The sequence below is a fragment of the Nipponia nippon genome, unplaced genomic scaffold (assembly GCF_047370975.1).
Source record: "Nipponia nippon isolate SJK-2023a ecotype South Korea unplaced genomic scaffold, ASM4737097v1 scaffold_1, whole genome shotgun sequence".
Classification (NCBI taxonomy): Eukaryota; Metazoa; Chordata; class Aves; order Pelecaniformes; family Threskiornithidae; genus Nipponia; species Nipponia nippon.
The window spans coordinates 137,490,734-137,514,021 of record NW_028262290.1 but is presented as its reverse complement, the minus strand read 5'-3'; the positions used below and the strand labels follow the sequence as shown (position 1 = coordinate 137,514,021).

The 23,288-nt window shown below is 35.3% G+C and overlaps 1 protein-coding gene across 1 annotated transcript in view; it reads left to right on the top strand.

Moving 5' to 3' along the window:
- PHF14 (PHD finger protein 14) overlaps positions 1 to 23,288 on the top strand; it is a 170,642-nt gene that overhangs the window by 1,449 nt on the left and 145,905 nt on the right. Inside the window, 2 exon segments of the mRNA XM_009461174.2 lie at positions 9,999 to 10,642; positions 15,399 to 15,543. Of these exon segments, the coding sequence (XP_009459449.2) occupies positions 9,999 to 10,642; positions 15,399 to 15,543 (789 nt within the window).

Genomic DNA, 23,288 nt, shown 5'->3' with positions numbered 1-23,288 from the left:
TGTGGACTTAAGAACTTGACTATTTCTCAAGGTTAATTCCACTCGGTGAGTGAAAACCTTAAGCAGAAAGATTCTGTTCAAGTTTCTTTTTTTACAATAGACAAGGTGTCCATTCAGATAGCTATGCAGAAAGGTGTATGCATTTCATACTAGAAGGAGGTCCTTGCCTCAGAGTGGTTTTGTTCTGCAGTCTTTTCTATCTGTGCAGATTCTTGTATCTGCAGTGAACATCCACGGAAACTGAAAGTAAACAGGGTCCCAAAATAAAATGAATAAATTCAAGTATATTGGAGGGAAGGGAAAGAAGAGGCAGGACCATGTTTGTGAATAAACTGCATATTGGATGTTCTGTGGCATATGCTCAGGGAAATAAGCAAAGAGGTGCAGGATGTGTAAGATGTAACGTAAGCATTATGACAGCTTGTCAAATAACTTCACTTCGTTATTTCTGCACTGGGGCTGCTGATCCATGTTTTCATGTGAATGTGTCTTGCAAAAATATTCCCCATCTCCATTTAAAGGCTTATTTTTTAACATCTGGCAAGCTCCTCCTTATTAATGAACTTAAAAATGCTTAATGATCATTTCACCAGTGCCAGTTTTAAGATATGCCCTAATGCTCCTTGTTTTTTTTTCCCCAAGCTTAGACATATTTCCCTTGGTTGATCTCATAGAAGCAGGCTGCAATGACTTAAGAGAGTAAAACTGATGCCATCTTACCAATTTCATGCTAAGATTTTGGGGGGCTTGCTTCATTTACTTTTTTAATCTTGTTTTGAGGATTTTTGATCCTTTCTTTTGAGTAAAGGCACTGCCTTTTGTAGAGACAATTTGCCATAAAAGGAAATGATTTTTAGTTTCCAGAGAAAATCTCCCTATTCTGGAACAGTAGTGTAGGCAGGATTTAAGGGAAAAGAAGAATTGGAAATGGGGTAAGGGAGATGGACACATAATCCAGAGCAATATATTATTTGATTAAAAGACGATCATTAGTTAATTAAAAATAATGAATAAAGAGTCCTGACTCAACTATGTCTAAATGCAGAGGATTAATTTGTAATTGATACCCTCTTTGACTTTTAGGATATCGTATGTACACATGGGGGGTGTCAGTGTCTAGCCTTGAGAGTATTTCAATCTCAATTTCATTTTGAGGAAGTTGGATGTGCTTTGCCTTATAAAAGCAACACTGAATTGAAACAAGCATATGAGAAAAACCCAAGTTCTACTTACAAATGTTTTTCTCATTACTTTTTTGTGTTCATATATCTCATATAGCTTTGTTTTAACATTTCAGAACCTATATCTGTCACTTGTAGAAATTAACGTTCTGTTTAATAAAATTTAGTGAAAACACTTTGAAACAGCAACAGAGTTTGACATTTTACACTTTATTCAAAGATTTTCAATGTGAAAGGAGAATGTTATGAGGGTTTGGAGAAGCTGGGGAATAGAGAGTTATTAAACATACAACCTCTTAAGTTGAAAGAAAAAAAGAAACATTTCTTACATGTAATACAAGTTAAAGGGATAGTTGAAAGAGGACATCTGTGCTGATTTAAAATGAAGCTGGTATAACATAGCCTTAAATTTGGCTGTACCTAGTCCATTTAGATTCGTTTGGAAGAAGTGCTAAAATAAAGGGACTTTTTTACAGCACACATATATTAATAAAATCGATAAAAGTTATATATTTATAAAGAATACATGTGTACACACACAATCAGCCCTACTATACAAATTCTGGATTGTTACTAACAGAAAATAGATTTTGCTGTTTTTCACTGAGGATTCAGCTTTCACAGCATAATGTGTGTTTCTCCATTACAGTCAAGCGTATTGCTCTTTTTCTTGTTTCAATGACTGTAGAGTTCTCTCTACGTGCAGCCTGTTGCAAATCAGTGTTTAGTATTTGTTTGAATTCAGAATTTTATTGCACAGTTTGCTTACAAAGGGAAATAAATGTGACAGAAGGAAGGAACAATCTTTCTACATTGATAATGACCATAAATTCTACTCATGCACTCAGGAAAATCCTGTAAGTATGGTAATTCCACAGCTCTGCAATGTATGTTTATTTGAATCAAATGCACATATAGGTGTTTAGAAAAATAAATCAAATTTGAAAGTTAAAAGTTAAAGGACTATTTAAATACTGAATTAATAAAATTCTGAAGTTGTTTACTCCCTGTTGATTATGTTGCATCCATATGTATGAGCTTTAGGTTGTTAAGTGGTATGTGCTAGTATACGACACTGTGCAAGTCTAGGAGGACTGAGCCCTGAACATTTGCGCTTTTACACGTTCATTGTTCTGTCAGATTTCTGGGAGTATGAGATGCAGTAAGGATTTGAGAAGTTGGTATTAAGTACTTTTATGAAAGAATCGGCATTTCTGAATTTTTGTGTTCAGAGTCCTGATGCCTTGGTAAATTTTTTTCATTACAGAAAATATTTCTAATCACCTAACCTCCATTTCCACCAAAAAAAATCCATAGAAGATGTGGACTTTACTTACAGTGTAGTTAATTTCTTTTCTTTTGGATTTAGATCACACCAACAGGCAATTACTGCCTTTTCCACTTTAAAGAGCTCATCATTCTGACATCTCTTTAGGGAAACTGATGTTAGAACTGTTATATTCTTGTAAATTTACTTAATGTAAATAGTTTTCAGGCCTGTGGGCTTTTCATTATGTTGATATTGAACGAAGTAATTTTTTAATGGCTTCCCTGTTTCTACGTAATAGAAAGTAGTAATGCTATATTTTAAAGTACTGTATTTTTCTGTCTTTTATAAACGTCTTGAAAAATTTCTTTCTTAAGTAAGAATGTCATATGTAATCTTAATGTGGAATCAGTCAAAAAAACTGTCCCTTTGGAGTCAGAGTGTACAAATATGTGAGTTGAAATGATGGTACTGTAATATACTCAACTGAAGTTTTTCAATAATATGCTTCACAATACAGATCAGTTATTTGAAGTTTTGCTTTTAAGTTAACTAGAGCATACTTTGTTTTTTCTGTTGGTGTTTTTTTTTCTTAATTTTTTTTTTTTTAGTTTAATGAGAGCAGCTGGAGATATACTGATGTCAGAAATCAGTGTATAGTTGTAGAGTAATTCCCAGCAGGATTCCAAAGCAAGAATTTACCACTTTTCTTCTCTCTCATCAGTGAAGTTGGTCAGTTTTGGCAGCTCATATACTGAAATTGAAATGATGCAGAGAAGTGTAGTGTGGTCCCTCAACAAGAACAATGTGTGAATTTAAGGACTGGCTCTGTGTCTCAGTGTAGCTAAGAAGAGCATAGCTGAATGCTGTCTTGAAGAACGGGATTCTGTCACTACTTCTGCTGCAAGTCTCCTAGACTCAAATTTTTAGAGGCATTTGTAAATGTTTGGTTTTTTGGTGTTGAGCGTGAAGCCTGACTTGCATAAATACTATGTACTATTATTGCAATTGAGGTCAGTAGGAGCTCTGTTGAAAATGTGTAATGATCTATATAAATGCATATATTAGGTCTTCTGAAAAACCTGTGACTTGATCTAGAAATAAAAATTTGCAAATATCTTTATCTTTCTGTAATTCGTTTACTTTTAGCACAATGGAGATTCCACTTTTGCTTTCCCGTACAGGATATTGTAATATAAAGAAATGTTTGCAAAGCACCAAAATACTGTAGTGATAAACACTACTGAAATATCGATGAAGAAGCTAATATGTTTGTTTTTGAGAATAAACTTAAATGATGTGCAACAGAAAAGTTGTAGGGTGTTTCAGTAGACAATGAAGGTAAGAGAAAATATTGAATAGCTCATCATTAGTAAATTATCATGTAATTGCACAATCTTAATTGTTACAATCATTTCAAGGTTTGACTTTGCAACTGTAATGTGTAGTCAGAGTGGAACTCCCAAGCGCTTTTTCCCATTGAGAGAATGGAAAATATGAGCATTATATTCTCTTGGTTATCTTCATCCCAAGTGAGATCTTTTATCTGTACAGATGTCTGCCACTTGAAGTAACACTTTGGAGTGACTGATGAGCATTTTGAACTTGCATTCTCTTTGAAAACACTGAGACTTATGTTCTTCTGTGTGTTTACTGACAGCAGAGAAGTAATGTGGCAGAAGTCTAGGCTTTCATTCCAGTGTTTGGGCAGGGTGGATTTAGTGATGGGGTGACATTATTTTACTTTGTTTTCCCCATACTGGGACTCTTTGTGCCTCATCTTTCCAACCTGTCTGTCGCTTACAGAACCCTTGCTCATTGTTTCAGTGTTGTTCTGCCTGTTCAGTCATTCTTGAACAGGATTTTCATGATCTCCTACTTTACTACTCCTACTTTACTTTCTCTTGCATCTCCTCTTTTTTGTGTGTGTGTCCGTCTCTTGTGTATTTCCTGCCACATGGAGAAGGTTCTTCTGTGCTTTGTTAAGTCCAGCTTGGTGGGATGGTCTGTTTGCAGCCTGGCCACCTCTGGGAGTCGTAGACATGCTCAGTGAGGATGGAATGTTTCAAGTGTTTCTTGAGCATGTACTTGTTACAGTGCCTCAGAGACTTAGACTTAGCATGTCCCAGGCACATGTTCAACTGTCTCCCAGATGTCATTTTCCTTGTACAAGATTTGAGGCTCTCTGGTGTTTCTGGGAAAAATACATATTCTAGCTCACTATTCAATAATTTGTATTGGAATCCGATTTTATGGATTATTTAGGACTGCAGCTTTGCTGAGGGAAGTCACGGGGCATGCAATACTTCATCCCAAACAAGCCAAGTTTGATAACGTTAAAAACGGGGAAACTGGGAAATGTCAAGCAAATTCAAGAGGTAGGGTAACCAATTCCATCTGCATTATAACATTGTAAATAAGGCAGTTCCCAATGACTCGAGTCAAAGTTGGTAACCTTTAGTTTTGAGTGCTTTTACGACTTGAATAGACATCTACTGAAATGCTGTGTGATATAATTACAGCTAGTGTAGAAGTGAGGAAACTGCTTAGTAAACAACTTTCATTTATGTTCCTCTTCCATCCTTTTTGCTATTAAACTAAATACTTGTCTTGTGAAACAAGTGTAATTGCAGATCAGCGGTCAGTTTCGTTTCCTACTCTGCCCAGTCTATGTCCGCAGTTAATACAGCGTTTAGATACATTTTTTCAAAACATAATTTGAGAAGTGAATTTCTCTCCTTGGAGCAGTAATATCTTAATCTATGTTGGTTTTGTTTTGTATGTTATTAATTACGTTACTTTGGATAGTTCCATTTTTTTAACTGCCAGCATTACGAATGTTGAATTGCCAGTAGTCTACCAATGTTTAATCGCCATACTCAGCAAAATAGCATAGAAAAGCAGTAATGTATATCTAACTGATGCTAGATTCTCTTTTTTGAAGCTATGTTGGAAGTGAAGTATTAAGCCTTTTCAATTCTTGCTTTCAGTAGAGTTATATCAGCCTTAGCATAATGGACCTCTGTGGCTTTAGTCTAATAGACAAACATGATCAGGAATTTACCAGTTACACAACTCTGCCTTTGGCAATTTAAAAGTTGATATTTTCCATATATGATCTAGGTTTCCTTTCTTTTACATCCACTTATTAATATCAGAACTTTCTAGTTAGTTTAAGCATTTCCTTAAGGCATTTTCGAATCTTTAAAATTACTTGCAATTTCTAGATCAGATGTATAGGAAGTACAGCTGCTTTTCCACATGTTTAGTATAGCACATGTGCAAAGGAGTTTTTGTGACTGGAGCTGTTCTTGTAAGGAAGTTTATGGGCAGAGGCTGTTGTCGACAAACACTTTTTGCAGTGCTTTCCACTTCCTGTCTGTCATGATGAAGGCAACCTGGGTGAGGGATTATGCACGGTGTGTAACATGGTATTTTAGCAGAGATAACCTGTGTACTTTCACATCATCATGTCAAAGATTTGCTGTCCACCTTGTGATTGGGAGAAAGAGGCTAAGGGATCACTAGAGAGGGTGATGGTGATCGAGTGGCTTTAACCTCCAGAAGAAGTACCCTCACTTGTAGCCTGCTTTTTGTTACCACCCTCGAAAAGAGGGTATCGTGAAGCTCACTGTGGGCTGGATGACTTCTCATATGACGCCTGTAGATTATTATTGAACAATATTATCTAGTAGGAATAACTTCAGATATGGTAGCTGTTTTCAGTATTGTATGCTCAGTTTTTCACTCCTTTTCAATACAGGATTCTGGATTGTTTTCGTTGTATGTAGCTTTGAGCACCTGGGTAAGACTCAACTAGACAGGACTCTGCAAAAAAACCAAGAGCTTTCCACAATGGTGCCAGATGCTTGTCTTCTGCTATCTGGAGTTGGTTAGGCTTTGTTAGTGGAAGAGGCAAGCCCAAAATCGAGTTTATGATTTCCTTTAACTGGCTTATCCTTCAGACTTTGCTTAAAAACAAGCAATAAAGCTGCTTTTTACAGAACTGCTCGTTAAGCTAAATACTGCATTGAAGAATCAGCCTGTCTTCTGTGAGTGGGGGGCCATGTACTTACGTAGTGTAGCACTTGTTCTCTATATACATGGATTTTCTTAGAATGTAAAAAAAAACAATACTAAAAAAATCACAGGGTACCATGCTTGAAGTTGCTTGTAAAATGGTCTTGCAAAACCCTGGGAGGATTTTTTTAACCACCGTAGTGATTTGAGTAGCTTTCCCCTGAAGTCTTGTGCGTAGTAGGTATTTTACAAGACTCCACAGCTGGCGTGGAGATTAGTAGTCACTTTTGTTCATTTTTATTACACTTTTTCTTATATTAATTCTGGAGCATAATGTTATGTCTTGGAGAATTCCTCTCTGAATTACCCTCTTTAAATTTGACTGCCACCTGCTGTTGTGCTCAGTAGAGCTAAAGATACAAGGTGTACAGAAATGAATGATGCCTTTTTCACAACTGTTCTCTCTCATATTTGTTCTCAGTGGAACTCTATATTCTTCACTATTTGACAGTGTATCTGGCCCCATCTTTCACTGAGAGTAGCTTGACTTCTCTCCCATAGGAATGACATGATATGGCTGCCAATTTGAAAGAGCCATTCTTTAAGAATTTCTTTGAAGGAGAAAATTGTATACCACAACCTCTTCCTAACTGAAAGTGCATCTGACAGAAGAAAACCTGCAAAAATAGCTGTTATCACAGAATAGCTCTTTCTAGAAAAGTACCTATCACAGTGGATGCCTTCAGACAGAAGAGAGATATCCCTTGCTATAGGTATCTCTGGTGTGTACATGCATGCAGAAAGGAGAGTGCAGAGCATAATGTGCAGGCAGAAGGCAAAGAGAAATTGAAGGAGAGAAGTGAATGTAACTAACATTTGTTTGTTCTCTGCTTTATATTTTTTGCATGGCATAAAGCAGCTAGAGAGTATTCTCAGTGCTGTAGTATTGATGTACAAGAATCACTGATGGTAATTTAGAGCACTGTTAAAGATCAAACTATACCCAGACTAAGATTCCCCCCAAAAATGAAGTTGAAGCTTAAATTCACAAGAAGTCTAAACGTATTTAGAAATGGAACAGCACAATTAAAGCATCCAAACACATTACTGTCATGGAGTTATGGTGGGGAAGTAAACCAAAAGAAAATAATATAAGGTAACTTAAAAATACAGTTAAATTAATTTTAACATGGCAAAACCCTATGCTACCTTATTTACATTGAGACAAGTAGTGCACATTGGCACTCAGAACCTGTGAAATGAGATACAAAAACACATTTTGCTTTTACACAAACATATGGCATTTAATCTATAATATAAATGTCTAGTATGAGAGTCTAGCTTTAGGAGTTACGTGTAAGGTGTTTTTGAGAGCTGGCAAATATAGAAAGGTTTGGGTTGGAAGGGACCTTTAAAGATCATCTAAGCCCACCCCCTGCTGTGGGCAGGGACATTTTTCAGTAGATCAGGTTGCTCAAAGCCCCATCCAACCTGACCTTGAACACTTCCAGTGATGGGACATCCACAGCTTCTCTGGGCAACTTGTTCCAGGGTCTCACCACCCTCACTGTAAAAAGTTTCTTCCTTATATCCAATCTAAACCCTACTCTCTTTCAGTTTAAAACTGGTCCCCCTTTTCCTGTCACTACAGGCCTTGGTGAAAAGTCTCTCTTTCTTATAAGCCACCTTTACATATCAGAAGGCCGCAGTAAGGTCTCCCCAGAGCCTTTGGGCTGAACAACCCCAACTCTCTCAGCCTTTTTTCATAGGAGAAGTGTTTCATCCTTCTGGCCATTTTTGTGGCCCTTCTCTGGACCCACTCCAACAGGTGCATGAATATGTATCCAAACAAAGTTACTGTAATTTAAAAATAATTTTTTAGATTACATATTAGTTAATACTGGTTTTATTTCTTAGGCATGCCTGAAGAGTGTTCTACTATTTCAAAACTTCAGTTAATTATGTTGTATTTCCATTACTACCATTAAGGCTCGTAGGTGTAGGGAAATGACTGAATTACTCTTTTCTCAAAAGATTGTACAATAACTTATGTTCCTGCATTCTCTTTTTTTTTTTTTTTTTTCCTGGCTCTCTAAAGGTTAGAACATTTGCAGGAAACTTTTACTTTCTATTAGCTTGTAAGGGGACTGGTGACATTACTATCCCAATGGGTAGTAGTAGTGCTGATGGATTTTTTTTTTTTTTTTTGGTTGATAATTATCTCATCTCCTCATCAAATACTTCTGCATACAGGTATACACAGAAAAAGACAAAACTATCCATTATATCGAAGTAACAGTTGAGTTACAGGCTAGTCCGTGTTCTGTGGGGTAGAAATAAGTGCCATGTGAAGCGTGTAGCACACTGGCCCCACTGTTTGTTTATTTGGCTTTATACAGAGAGAGATGTGCACAGAAATTCTGTGTGTAAGGTGATACTGAGTGGTGGGGTTTTTTTTGTGTAGGTAACTAATGTGATTAAGGATTTTTTTTAATTTGCAAGCATCAATGTGTTTCTTCTTTGCATCTATGTGACAATGCATCAACAACTTGGTGATGGCTCTGAACAAACTGAAAACTGTAGCCATTACCTAATTGATCCCTGTGTTGGATCAGGCAACTTTATGTTTTCTTGTTAATTTAAAAAAATATTTTCTGAGCTTTTCTTCATTAAAACTAATACTTCAAATGAAAAGTAGTAGGTGAATATGAGATGAGAGATAGTCAAGAGGGATGATGCTTATAAAATTTAACAAGTTCACTTGTCATCTTTTTCAATAATTTTTTACATGTACTTTATAGTACAGATGCCTTATTTTTGTTATTTTTTTTTCATAGAAATCCTCTTCTGTTCCTTTCTGTTGCACAGATTGGCCTGTGTTAATTAATGGAAATAGTGACTATATACAGAACAATACCATATGAGTGGTATAAGGTTAGAATTTATGCATTGTGATGCAGCTGCAGCACTGAATGAGGCATAACTTATGACGGATTAATAAGTGAAATAACATTGGAAATTAAAAGAGCCCCCAAACCCAGAAAAACAAACCTGTACTAAAAATGAAGGTGAGGGGATTACCCATACTATTGTTAATACTTGTTAGATAAACTCTTCATTTTGTAATTTTAAATCTCTTCTATTGGGTAACTATTTTAATTTGAAGATATAGAAAATGCATCCAGAAATTAAAAACTGAATGCTCTTTCTTTAAGATGTGACTTCACGTGGAAATTATTCTGTGCTACTGCTTATTGTTAATATGAGCTGCAGTTCAAAGGAACATTTAACGTTCATTTAATAAATTCTGCCATCTTTTTTTTGCCATCTTAAAATGCACTCATGTTTAACAGATTCTCAACATACCACTTGAAATAGCAGTATTTCGACACCAGCTGAAAAAATAGGTGGAATACCTTATGAGGGAGGAACATGCATCATTCTTTTGTTTAACAACTTGCTTCAACAGATTTTATTTTTGGGGGTACATTTGTGTCGGAACTTTTTTTAAATTTTCATATGCTCAACAGATTCTGAAGGAAGTGGTCATGGGAGTGAAGATGCATCAAAGGACAGTGGTGAAGGTTCCTGTACTGAATCAGAAGAAAATATCTTGGAGGAGGAACCAGCAGAAGAGAAAGTAGAAGAGCAACAGCCAAAAAGCTCCACTGAAGAAGAGGTGCCAACAGCAGACAAAGAGGTAATTAAAACTGAAAAGAAAGAGCAAGAAGATGAAGAAGAAAAGCCAAAAAAGAAGAAAGAGAAAGCAGCTGAACCTGATGCTGTGGCTGATGAGCAAACAAATGAACCAAAAAAATGGAATTTGCGCAGGAACCGACCTTTGCTGGATTTTGTATCAATGGAAGAACTAAATGATATGGATGACTATGATAGTGAAGATGACAATGACTGGCGGCCTACTGCTGGGAAAAAAAAGGGAAAAAACACACTGCGAAAAGAGGGGAGTGATGGAGATAATGAGGATGATGAAGATGATGGGAGCGGAAGTGATGAAGATGACAATGATGAGGAAGGAAATGAAGAAGATAATAGCAGCACAGCTAGTGATGGAGGATCCAAGAAGAAGAAGAGTAAAGTTCTTAACAGGAATAATGCAGATGATGAGGAGTTGACAAATGATAGCCTGGCTCTTTCACAAAGCAAGAGTAATGAGGTAGTGCAACCAACTTTCTATAATATATCTGTTGACAAATGGAAACTACTCCCCAGTAGCTATTCTGTTAATTTGAAAAGTTAAACTGATTGGCTGGAATTGTGTTTACAGGAATAAGCGAAACAGCAAAATTGTGCTAAATAGGCACTGTATATTAAATAACCTCTCTTGGACCGTTCGGCCAATCTAATGCCACTGAAGTCCATAGAGAGATTTCTCTTGGCTTTAGGGGGATTGGATTAGTTCTAAAGCAAATATGAGGTCCGGTATGCAAATCAACATGTATTAGCGAGACTTTTAAGCGTAAATGTTGCATATCTGTAATGTTCTAAAAGTTAAAAGCATCTGTGACATATTCATAAAGTAGCTAAATGATAGGTTAGTCTTTATCCTAGCCCAACATCGACGTCTGAATACTAAGTTCACTGACAGAAGAATTCTAAGTAAAGAAATATGCACACTGGGTTTAAAATCAAATAGGATAATCATGATAATTTATGTTGGGTTTGCTTATAATGCTCACAAATGAAGTAATTTCTTACAGTATTAAAAAGTATTTGGGAACTGTTATTATTATATTAAATATCATCTAATTGCAGAATGTGAAAATTATATGTTAAGTGTTTAATAATGCAACCTTTTTTTCCTGTGCACAATTACAGTTGCCTAAAGGTTGTGCCTGTGGAAAAATTAAGATACTAGGTTGTCAGGATGGTTGACTTCATGTCCTGCAGTAGCAAAATTTTGAACAAAGTAAAAAGAGTTGCTGTAAAATCTACATTCAATTGTCAGGAAGTAATTGCAATGTCAACATAACATTTGATAAATGATAGTGCTATGGCACTATTTAAAGTTCTGCTGTTCCAGTTAATCTTTATTTTAATGTGTAAAATGACAGGGAACTAAACAGAGTATTTGGAAGAATCAGTTGTCTCAGTTTCAGATACTTTTTTATTTATCATATATATATATATATATGATTGTGAACGAGCCGTCCTGTTTTAATTACTAGTAATAATTGTGATTGGGAAAAAAAAAAGAGCATAATTCTGGGTTTTTTTACTTTTTGTATAGGCATCTTCTTTCATTGTCTAGCTCTGTAATTCTAGTGTTGTTACCCGTGTTCGCTTGGCTCAGGAGCTGAAAGTGCTCTACCAATACTAATGATCAGAACTTCAAATAGAGATAGGCAATTTTCGTTTGGAGTTCTTTCCCATATCGGAATGGAGATGTGAGTCTATATTCTTAGGGATAAAACTTTGAATATGCCCGTCATTTCCATTGACTTGGAAAATTAGGCCTGTTTCAGAAAACCCAGAGCTGTCTCTGATGTATCTTTTGCGAAGCTTCTTAATATGCATGGACCTCAGAGTCTGTTCTTGTCTTGGATTTAGGACACTGATCAAAAGAAAAAATATAAATTTGAAAATTTGAAGTTCGAATTATAATTTTGTAACTGATAATTTATCTTTACTGCATGTAAAGCAAAGCACTGTTTATGAATAGCTTTTTAACAAGAAGTCTTGTAACAGTGAGTATCTGTAGACTGGATTATAGACTAATTTTTAGATTGGTACTCAAGTGTATTATAACAGTGTACTCTCTGCTACTACAACATTTTAAAATAGTAAAAAACAAAACAAAACAAAAAAAAACCCCTGTGTAGCAGACAAGTTTAGCAGAATCTCATTACGCTGCAGAAGCTAAGTTCTTAGAAAAACACGTCTGAATGCATAATTAATTTATGAAAGAATGTTCAGGTAATTAACTCTGAACATGTAGTAGTGTGCTTAATATGCATTCTTCCTTTCCTTTGCTTCCTTTTTGGGGTGGGTGTTGGGGGATGGTGTTGGGGATGGGTTGTTTGGGTTTTGTTTCTGTGTGATTTTTATTTTATATTTTTACATTTTACAAAAATATTTTGAGGTGTGGATATACAGTATTTTAACCTGTGCTGTAATGAAATACTATGTGTTTTTCTACTGTATTAAGCACAGAAGACAAACTTAGCTTTCTTTTCTAGGGTCAAGCATCATTAGTAGATAAATGGTGCTTTTCTGTTTTTATAATTGCTACCACTTTATGGGATTCTTCTATTCTTACTGAGGTGGCTATGTTATTTTTTAATTTTTTTTTATTCCTTTAAAATTAGAAGCATGTAGGCATATAGCTTGAAAAACCATTTTCGTGGTGTTAATGAAGAAATTCAGCTAAAATCCTTTTTCTAACTTGGGTAGGGAACAGGACTTGTTCAGGAGTTGGCAGCAGCTACCATCTCTACATAAAAGTTCCCATGCTTTAGACAAGTAGGGTCAGCTTCTGGGATGGGATCTTTCAGGTGCTTACATGGTCTAAGCAGGGGAGAGCAGCATACGTTGCAGATCACTCCCTCTCCATGTCTGTGTAGAAAATTGTCATTCTGCTGCTCTGTTTGACCTATTGGCTATCTTCACATAAGGTAAACCATAATGGATGGGGATCCTAACATTAGATCCAAATTTGATGACCTTCCATCATTGCTTGTTTCTTTTTTTTTCACTCATGTTTGCATATGTTCTCACTGCCTACACAGCTATTGTTGTTTTGGTGTTGTTTTTACAGTACAATTCTGTTTATTTAATTTAAAGTAATAGTTTGGGGTTTTGTTTTGTTTTGTTATTTTTTCTTTTCTTTTTTTAATTACCAGACCTTGGGCTTCTATAACAGTAGAGATTGCAGATTTATTTTAAACTTCTGTTAGTGAAGCCAAATAACAGTTTAAGTCGAAGGTGCTGTCAGAAAAAGCCGATTGCTGTAGAGCTGCGAGATGCATCTGAGAAGACTGTGCCATTGCACAATTAATCTGCCAAAGTCAGGGAGTATCCACTGCCATTTTCCTATGTGTAATGTGAATGGTAAACTAAATGTGGGTATTTTGAGTAATGATAGGCCACAGTATTTTTGAAAAAAAAATGTGCAAGTTTCTTGCTTTCCTCAAAAATAAGGATCTTGGTAGAAATGCTCCATAAGTCTGAACTCTGTAGGGGAGAATCTTGTATTTTTTACAATTAGTGGCCTTCCTGTAAGCAAGCATGTCCGTGTGAATTGTTGTGTAATCTTTCATTTTTACCTCTAGATGAGGGTTTTTTTATAGGTCATGTTTCCATACGTTGTTTAGAGAAAATGGATGGGAGATCCAGAAGCCTTTCCTAACTGCTAGAAGTATGTGTTTGACCTTTCCTAGGTCAAAAACATTGTAGCAAGCCACCTCTGTTACTTGAGGTAAACTATTTGATTCCAGCTTTGGGTGGTAAGATTATTTTACCCCTTTATCTTGCTTTAAAATCAAGCAAAGATTCTCCCCTTTACTTCCCAGATACCTGCCCAGATAAACCTAAAGTACAAAGAGACTTCATTAATGATTCACTGAAAATTTTGTGTGGAGATTTACTCTATCAGATTGAGGGGCTATCATGAAATAATTGCATAGATTAGTGTGAGAATTTAAGATCCTTGAGGAAGAATGCCTGCTTCAGGTAGCATTCATGATACTTTCTATCTGCTTAGGCTACACAGGCACAGTATTGATGTTATGTTTTATGTCATAAATGGGGGATTGGAATGAGAAAAAGATGTTTGAGGGGGCATGTTCCACCTTAATTTGTATTTTTTTTTTTTTCTGGTAGGATACCACAACAGTTTTGGAATATTCTCAGATCTCTAATATTTTGAATGGATGCCATTTAGGCTTGAACTGCCAGCCTCTGCTATGAATCTATTACTATTTCTTTATCCTGCAATGATTATTTTTTACTAGTGTGCCTAATTTTACACTTCCCTGTATGCCTTCATATCACCAGTGAAGGTAGTTCAAGCTCAATGTTTGCTTTTAGTATAAAAATAAAAGAAAATGTATGGAAACCATGAAACTTTGCAGAGAGACAGTGCCTGTACCTCACAATGAAAATAATAGGAAGCCTAGATGGTGTTTATGAAAAAATTAGAATTTACGTACAGCTTTATTTGGTTTGTGAAACACTTCTCTATGTTTCCTTAGAGAAATTGCATATTAAAAGCCACATTCTTTTTAAGTAGTGTAGTTCACATTGAAGGTTGCCAAAACAGAGCAATGTACTTGTTCTGCAAATCCTTACTCCTGCATATAATTAGAAGAAAATAAGTTGTGATAGCTTTAATAAATCATATGGCTTTGCATAGAGACATATAAATTTGCATTACAATGAAACAGAACTGAGTTGATAATTTGTTATATTTTATGTAAGTGAAGACTTGGCAGGCTTGTGTTAGCTGTTTATTTTCAGATTTTTCAGATCCATGTCACTTTGTTTTTGGAAGGTGCAAATTTTAATAAAATGAAGCAACTTTTCTGAATATTGGGACATTTCAAGGTCACCTTTGGCCTTTTTTTTTTTTTCTTTCTTTTAAATGGTTTCTTAGGTGTGTGTATTTGTTCCTTTTTGTAGTACATAAATGGTTTAAAGACATGTATGTTTCTGTCTGAGGAAATAAGACTTTCGATCTTAACAGATCTCTATGTATATTGAGATCAGATTGTATCCATCCTTTCTCCCAGCTCTTATATTTGTGGATGAAGTGTTTAAATGTTTTGACAACAAAGAAGCTTTTATTCTTGTGAAAATAATTTTCTGTCTTTTTTTGTTTGTTGTTTGAAATTGAGCAAATAACACGTTTTGTTTGTTATAAATACAATTGAAATTCCTGGCATAATCTATGTCTCTTCATTTTTCAATATTAGGACTCATTGATCCTTGAGAAGTCTCAAAATTGGAGCTCCCAGAAAATGGACCATATTTTGATTTGTTGCGTTTGTCTTGGAGATAACAGTGAAGATGCTGATGAAATAATCCAGTGTGACAACTGTGGAATAACAGTGCATGAAGGTAATGCAAGCCTTTATTCTCATTGCAGGAGGAAAGCATATGCTTTGCTTTTAATAAAATGTTGACTTGCTTTCTTCAAAAAAAAAATGAAGCCTTTGAACTCTGGCAGATAATTTTTTGTAATACTACATGGATCCTTTTTAGTGGTGAAACATCCATTTTCTACTTTAGCAAAGCAAATATAAGCAACTACGGGACAGGACATGGTCTACAGATACCTATATAATGAATCACAGTGTCTAAATAATGGAGCTATAGATTGTATTTTGAGGGCTTTAGGATATTATATTAAATGTATTTTTGTATTCCCTATTTCAGTACACAAATTTGATTGCATAGCTGCGATATAGGATCATGAGAATAAGAGGTCTTCTGAAAGGGAAGTTATTTTTAAATATATTTTTGCTGTACCAAAAAAGCAGAGAGAATGGAATTGTCCATAGCATTTAATTGTAAGTGAAAGCAGCTAGCCTTGAACTTTCTTCTAATTTTCACTGACAATTTGAAATGGGGAAATTTTAAAGTTACTCCAGTCGTTTTGCTACTTGCTTCAAAATCTAGTCTATGTGTGTGTGTTAAATGTAGGAGGTCTGGTTTTAAAGAAACATTTCCGGAATAATTCTGAGGTGAGTGTATGGAATTTTAACAGCCTTAGACGGAAGGTAAGGCTGTATTGTGTGTTGTTCCTGTTTCTCTTGAGATGGAAGGTAGGGTAGATACTAACACAGAGCATACCTACTTCGTGGAAAAACAAAACATGTTTTTTTCTTCATTAATAAGGTTTCTTTTTTTCCTAGCATTTCTGATATCCTGTACCTTTTTAGGGCTTCACTTTTTTTTTTTTAAGGTTTCCCAGGAAAATGAGATAGGCTACTTCAACCCTTGAAATTAAAAGAAGGTGGGCTGTCATTCTTCAAAAGCATAAAAGGCATCTGTTTAATATGTAACTCCCATAATTTAAATTTTTTTTGGAGCTGTTTAGCATGCCTTTTCAGGTAGGAAGTGCTTTTCTTAATCCCCTACTCCCTTTTTGTTTTCTCATACTGGACTGAAAATTGTTTCAAAACAGTATTTTTCATGCATTGAGCTGTAGTTCAAGTCTTTGCTTGACATCAGTTTGGAAACTGAGGATGGAATTTCTGTCCTCGCGTTCAGGTGCCTTATGTTAAGTGTCAACATGTACTCTAACTCCTGAACTCCTATTGTGGTCCTTTGAAGAGCTACTCATTACTGTCAATGGAGCTTAGAGAGCAATTTAGTTGATCTAATTTATGATGAGCTGAATCACACTTTAGGTGCCTCTGAGGGCATTAGTCAGGTGTTCATTGACTTTAACAAGTGTTAGACTCCTAAATTTAGGTGTCTTCTTAAGCTTGCAGAATTCCTTCCTCTGTCCGTGAAGTTTTTGGAAAGTAACGTGCAGAGTATATTAAATTTGAGATGCAATAAGCTACTAAAAGTTTTGTAGACTCTTGCTAGACTTCTTTTTCCCTAGCAGTCTAATATTAACTCATGAGAAAAGTTCAGTGAAAGTGTCTTTTGATGATGGTTATGAATGCCTATTTGAGAATTCCCCAAACATTATATACAGTCAATACATCTAACCCCTAAAGCCGTGGAGCTCCCTGAAAATTTTTCTGTAACATTTATTTAATGATTGTACAGTTAGTCATGTTAAAGTGCAGAATGATCGTGATAGAAAAATGATCTTTTGCCTTTATAGAATAAAACGATGGGAAATTTGTTTTTTATTCCAGAAGAGTGCCGTAAAAATCCCCCAAAGATCACTTCCTCATTTTGTTTAGTTTACTAAACCTTTGTCCCTACAAAAGGTAAGATTATAGCTGGCTTTCCTCCACAGGAAGATAGTTCCACAGTTCAAAAGTCACTTGAATTTTAGTAGTTCAAAATCTGTCTAAAAGTAATTGCTGCCATTCTTCTTTTTAAAGTATTATAGGCAAAGATTCCCTATAGTCACACTGATATAAAGAGTGCAATGTGTTTGTTTCTTTTGTTGGTATTGCAACAAGGTAAAATAAATTAATTCAGAAGATTTAAATTCCTAGTTTATTCTGATAAGTTCCATAGTCTGTACAAGCTAATTGACTAACGATATTTGTTAATTTTTCCACGCTTACAGTTGAAAGCTTAGCTGTTTACAGTTTATTTTAATATTAAATACTTAAAACTGTATGTAAAGCAGTTGTGAAGTTCTGTTTGAATAGGTGAAGTCCTCGGGGGAAAAAAATAAGCAAGCTGAGTAGGTGAAAGTAACTGTTGACTGTGCTAAAAGTGTAAATTTTCCCAGCAACAAGCTGAACTTAAAATCTACGGTAAATGCAATTTGAAAGTTTACTTGACATTTTATGTGTATGTTTCATTGCCAGATATGTATATCTATTTGTAAATACGGTAATATGGTTTTAAGTAGACATGAACATTTATTTCAGTATATTTTTTCTGTACTTTGATATTTTATAATGGTAAGTAAGAGCAGGTACTATTTTAAATCAGAGCTTTTTTCAGTAATTTGTTTAATTTCTTGCGGCAAATAAAAATGTTATTAAAAAATTTGGAACCTTTGAAGCTTTAGTTTGATTCTGTGGTCTTATATATACATACGTTCAGTAACTTGGAGATTCCTGCACTCTGCCCAGTGGTCATTGGCTCATTGTATTAATTCTGAATGTATGAGTAATAAATGAAGACACAGACTATCATAAAGAAGTTGCAGTCAAAACCAAAAGATATGCAATAATTACTTGTTGTTCCTATTGGCTTAATCATTCAACTCAGGTGATTTACAAATTTAGAAGTAGTTGAAGAAATAATTACTGTGTAATCATATAAGCATTGCTTGCAACCTTGAGAATTATTTTTTTTTAATGTTAATAGAGGCAAGGTTTATTTTTAATGTCATTGGCTTTAATCTGTACCTCATAACTGTGTGCCCAGATCCTGGACATAGACTGTACTATAAAAAGTCCTTTGTACTCCTATACACAGCTGCTTTGTAGTTTGAAAAATGTGTTCCAGTAATAAGTGAGTCTATTTTGTAAACACATTGGAATCCAAGAATTTGTTCTTATTTTTGCAGGTTTCCTTTAGCTGGTAGATTACTGTGGCTGCAGACACCATGCTGTGTCCTGAAATTTGTTCTAATATTTGAGCTTTTGAGTTTTTCAGAAAATGCAGTTTCTAGCACAGTATTGAATGAACAGGCTCCTATTTATCAATTGGATAGAAATCGATGCAGTGATGTTTGCCTGTGTTTGCCTGCAGTTGGGAAGAATAATATGCCCATTTCCTGTGAACTGATTTTGATACTTAGCAGTTGTCTTTTCCTTAGAATATCAAACCCAAGATGCCTGTTAGCCTGAAATGCCCAAACAAAGCTGCTGGAATACCCCAGGGTTTTTCTTCGTAGTTTTTGTATGGAATTTCAAGTTGTATTATAAATTGATATGTTTTCTCTACTTTTCTATAGCACTGTAGATACTTATTTGGAAGGAAGTGCACTTCTTTCATACCTTACTGGTGTCCCTTGCAGGGACTCACATAATGATGATATTGGTGATTTGATTATTCTTCCTCTGAAGACCTTATTTTCTCTCTCCTTGTTGACTGTTATAGAAACTGTTTTACTTCAGATGCAGTGGTCTTATACCCTTGGCTTGTGCCTTTGTGCTCTGCTGAAGTGGAGGTTTCTGACTGCCACAGAACCTTTCAGGTGACTGGAAAAGGTTTTTCTATGGTGGCCACCTCTGTATTTAATATGAAGTTATTCACTAGCCATGAAAATTCTGCTCTTGAGTTGACCCGCTTCTGGACACCAGGGCTCCCTTCCTTCCCCAGGGGGGTCTCTTGGTCTACTTGTAGCTGCTGGTCAAAGAGCAGGTCCCATGCGATAGCGTGTCCCCTTTGTGTGAAGGTGAGCCTTCCAGTTGCGATCCCTAAGTGACTGCATGCCAGCATAGTTGTTGGCAAGAATCTGTTACCCTCCTTCAGAGGGTAAGCTAATGCTGCCTTGCGTTTTAAGTCAGGCAGGGTCTAGATCTCCATTCTCCCTTGCTCCTGTAAGTTTTGGCTTTTCTAGCACAAGGTAGCTTATCACTGTGCATACTGCTCCATTACTCATGCACCTGGGTACTTGGTACTAGCACCTTTTCCTTTTGAGTACCTGGGGCAGTGGCTGCCTGTTCAGTCCTGATTTGTATTCCTTTTGGTTTGCTCACTTGTGTTAACCAACTATTACAGGAGGTCTTCCATGGGAAAAGAGGGGTGATAACTCACCTGGGAGCAACTCTGCCAGGGCTCATGTGCAACAGAGCAACATGGCCAAGAGTTAGAGGGGGAGTCTGATTCAGGCCTAGAGTTGTGGACCCTTAATAAACACTTTTACTTGCCATCACTGACAAGTTTTGAGATTACTAGAAATTCAGTTTCCTTTCCAATGCAGCTATTTGCTGTGTGATTTTCATATCACTTGTCCAAAAGCTATCTTTACTCTACAGACACGTGTCCAAAAATCTGTAAAATTTGTGAAGCAAATAACTGGTTCACAATTACAGAAATCTGTAACTGCCTCTAAAACTGCATAAGTAGCATACATGTAATGATAATTTAATACCCACTCTTATATTTTGCATTCGTCTTTTATGTCTAAACAGCCTGTAATTAATTAATACATCCATCAATTAAAATTTTGTTCTCACTTCAGATATCAACTTTTTTTTTCAAAAAAAAAAAAAAAAGGAAATATGTTTAATTGCTAGGGAAAAAAAAATCTTATTGAATTTGTAGTAGTAACATTGCTTTTCAGAGTTTTTACTTCTGTGTGGAGATAGTTCTCATTTCTTTTCATAAAAATCTTCTTTAGGCACTAATCTGTCATTTTGGATAAACGCTTTTGTGGTAAGATCTTGTAGTAGCAGGACACCCCCAACTGTGGTGTCAGTTTTTTTGACATATTGATTGCAGCGTGTCTGAAGAAAATGTCTGGTGCATATCATAGCATGTGCCGTAACTGTAGGTAGTACACTTGCCAGCTATTGCCCTTGGGTTGGTTGCTGTGAATTAAATGAGAGTTCAACATTTTTCCAGCTGTTTCTCTTCCAGCCCTTCTATTTGTTTCTTACTTTACTGTGATGTGTATGGCAGGGAATAAAATTTCTCTTGCTAAAAGCAATAGTGTAGTCACCATATGATTTAAAGTATAGTAAAACATCTTTGCATTTTAATTTTGCTGCTTACCCTGGTCTGCTGCTGTCTGGTATAAAAATTCATTTTGCAAAATCATGTACTTTCGTACTCTCCATTCACTAAATAAAAATACTGTTCTGAATGTATGTTGTGTGAATTGATTAATGTCTTTATTCTAAACTGTTGGTCTAATTAAGGATTGAATGTAACATTTTAAATACTGTGTTCTCACAGCATTTATTTTTGCGAACCTACAGTTTACCTTAAAGTTCATGTTTTCATGATCTTTATCATAAGATCATGTTTCGGAGTATATGTAGATACAGTTAGCATATGCAGATGTTCTGTTTGACTGGCAAAAAATTACCCTCCCAGAGAGACGGAGGAACAGATGCAGCCAAGGCAAGAATTAGGTCTCTTCCCGTTTCCCTCAGTGGTATAAATTTTGGAGCAATTGTTTTAATGGTAGCATTTTAAAGTGTTTGCAATTTCATTTTAATGACAATCACATTAAAAAAAAGCTATTGACAGAGTACAGTGACTTTAAAATCGGGGAATAAAGAAGTTCGTTTTCTGTATAAAATGACGTAGATAACTTAGCTGTAATCGTAATATATAGATGCAGTTTGAGAAACAGTAAATGTTGTGAGAATTTTAGCTTTTTGACTTTCATGTGTTTAAATTCATAGGTTAATATTATACTAAACCAGTTTTATCATTTCGTGTAAGAGGTATTCGAAGAGGTGGCAGACGGTAATCTAAGAATATACAAGCGTGAGGATTTAATGAACTTTAGTTGAAAAGGGGCTCTTGGGTATTCTAAAGATCCAAAATTCAGAATTTTTGTGAACATTAAGGGAAGGCAGCATGCATTTTAAGCGAAGTGTTTAAAAGTTCTTTTATTTTCTTATACATATTTTCCAGTCAAAGGGGCGGGTGGTTGACTTAATGCCAAATAGGTCACAACTGCAGTGATAATAACTGAAACCAAACATGTTGTTTACAAGATGTGTATGCTTTTCTCTGTTGTCCTTTCAATCCTTAGGTAGTCACACCATCGACACAAATGCAGTGCTTTTAGAAAGAACTAAAGATTACCTCCTGATGTTGCTTGGGAGATTTACTTGTAGCGAGCCCTTAACGTTGCTTTCTGTTCCAACACCAGCGATTCCCAACAGTTCATACAGGAAAGTTGGATTGGACAACTTTTTCTTGCTCATCAATTCACCTGTTTAATACTAGAATGGAATGAATTATCAAGCGGCAGCTTCGTATCTCCATGTCTATGCATTTTAAAGAGTCATAAAAATAATGCTTTTTAAAATTTTTCTAGTAGGACCAAAATAATTTTTTCAGCATAGGAAAAGAAGGCAGACAGTAGTAAGTTGAACTGTTGTTGTACTCAGCAGTTTTAAGGATGCTAAAATGATGTATTTAAAGAGGTAATTGTCTGTTACAGATAAAAGAATATTACCGTAGTAAAAATATGAAAATACAGCGGTTTTTAAAATGTCTGAACTCTTGATCTATATATTGTAACTTTTCAGACAGATTTGGACAGAAGTGCATTTATGTTTTTTATCAGGTGCCTTTTATACTGTCGGTCTGATTTAATACACAGGAAATATGAATCCCTTAACATGACTATCAAAGTTACTTGAAATTGGAAGGTGAAACCTGCTGAAAGTGCAAGTTCATCTTTTTTGTTAGTGTTAATTAATTGCATCTACTTGCTTGAATGTATTTGATAATCTGTTTATCCACAATTGTAAATTTTGACAAGGTGTGTATAGCATTCTGTTGTTTAAAAACGTGATGTTGATCTGATCAAATTAGTTTTTCTGTTGGCAGTTAGTATTGCAACTTGTGATAACGAGAAAAAATAAGTCAGTATATTGAGGAATTTTGATTTTTTTAATTTAATAATTTATTTTTTAAATTTATTTTTTAATTTAATAATTTAATTTTTTAATTTTTAATAAGGACTACAGATTCTTACTAGGTGAGCAACATTCCTCAGCTTCGCATGATTCATCGCATGATGAATCATCATGGTTGCTAGATAATAACCAGAAAGTAGATTTCCATTTCTTGAAAAACTGTTTGTTTTACAATATGTTGGAACAATTCTGATCTGTTGCAGTTAGGCTGCAGAATTAGTAAACATCTAGTACAATAAATACTGTAATGTATATATAAAAAAGTGGAGCAACTCACAGAAGAGGTATTTATTCTGGAATAACTACCACCTGTGATCAGAGCACTGGTTATAAGAGAATAGAGTAATAATATCCTTGCTCTGGTTTAGACTGAGCAGAGACTTCAGACTCTTTCACATCCCAGGTGAATGCTATAATGATGTTAGCTTTACATTGTTCCAAGTACAGTGACTTGGACTGAAATTCAAAGTTTTAGCAAAATTGACATATTTCTACAATAGGATTTATTTTGTTCTGAATCTGCTGTTGCCTTCATATCTCAATTGAAGTGAAATAAAATGGGTTTCTTGTTCCTTGTACGTTTGAAAAACAAACATTACATCG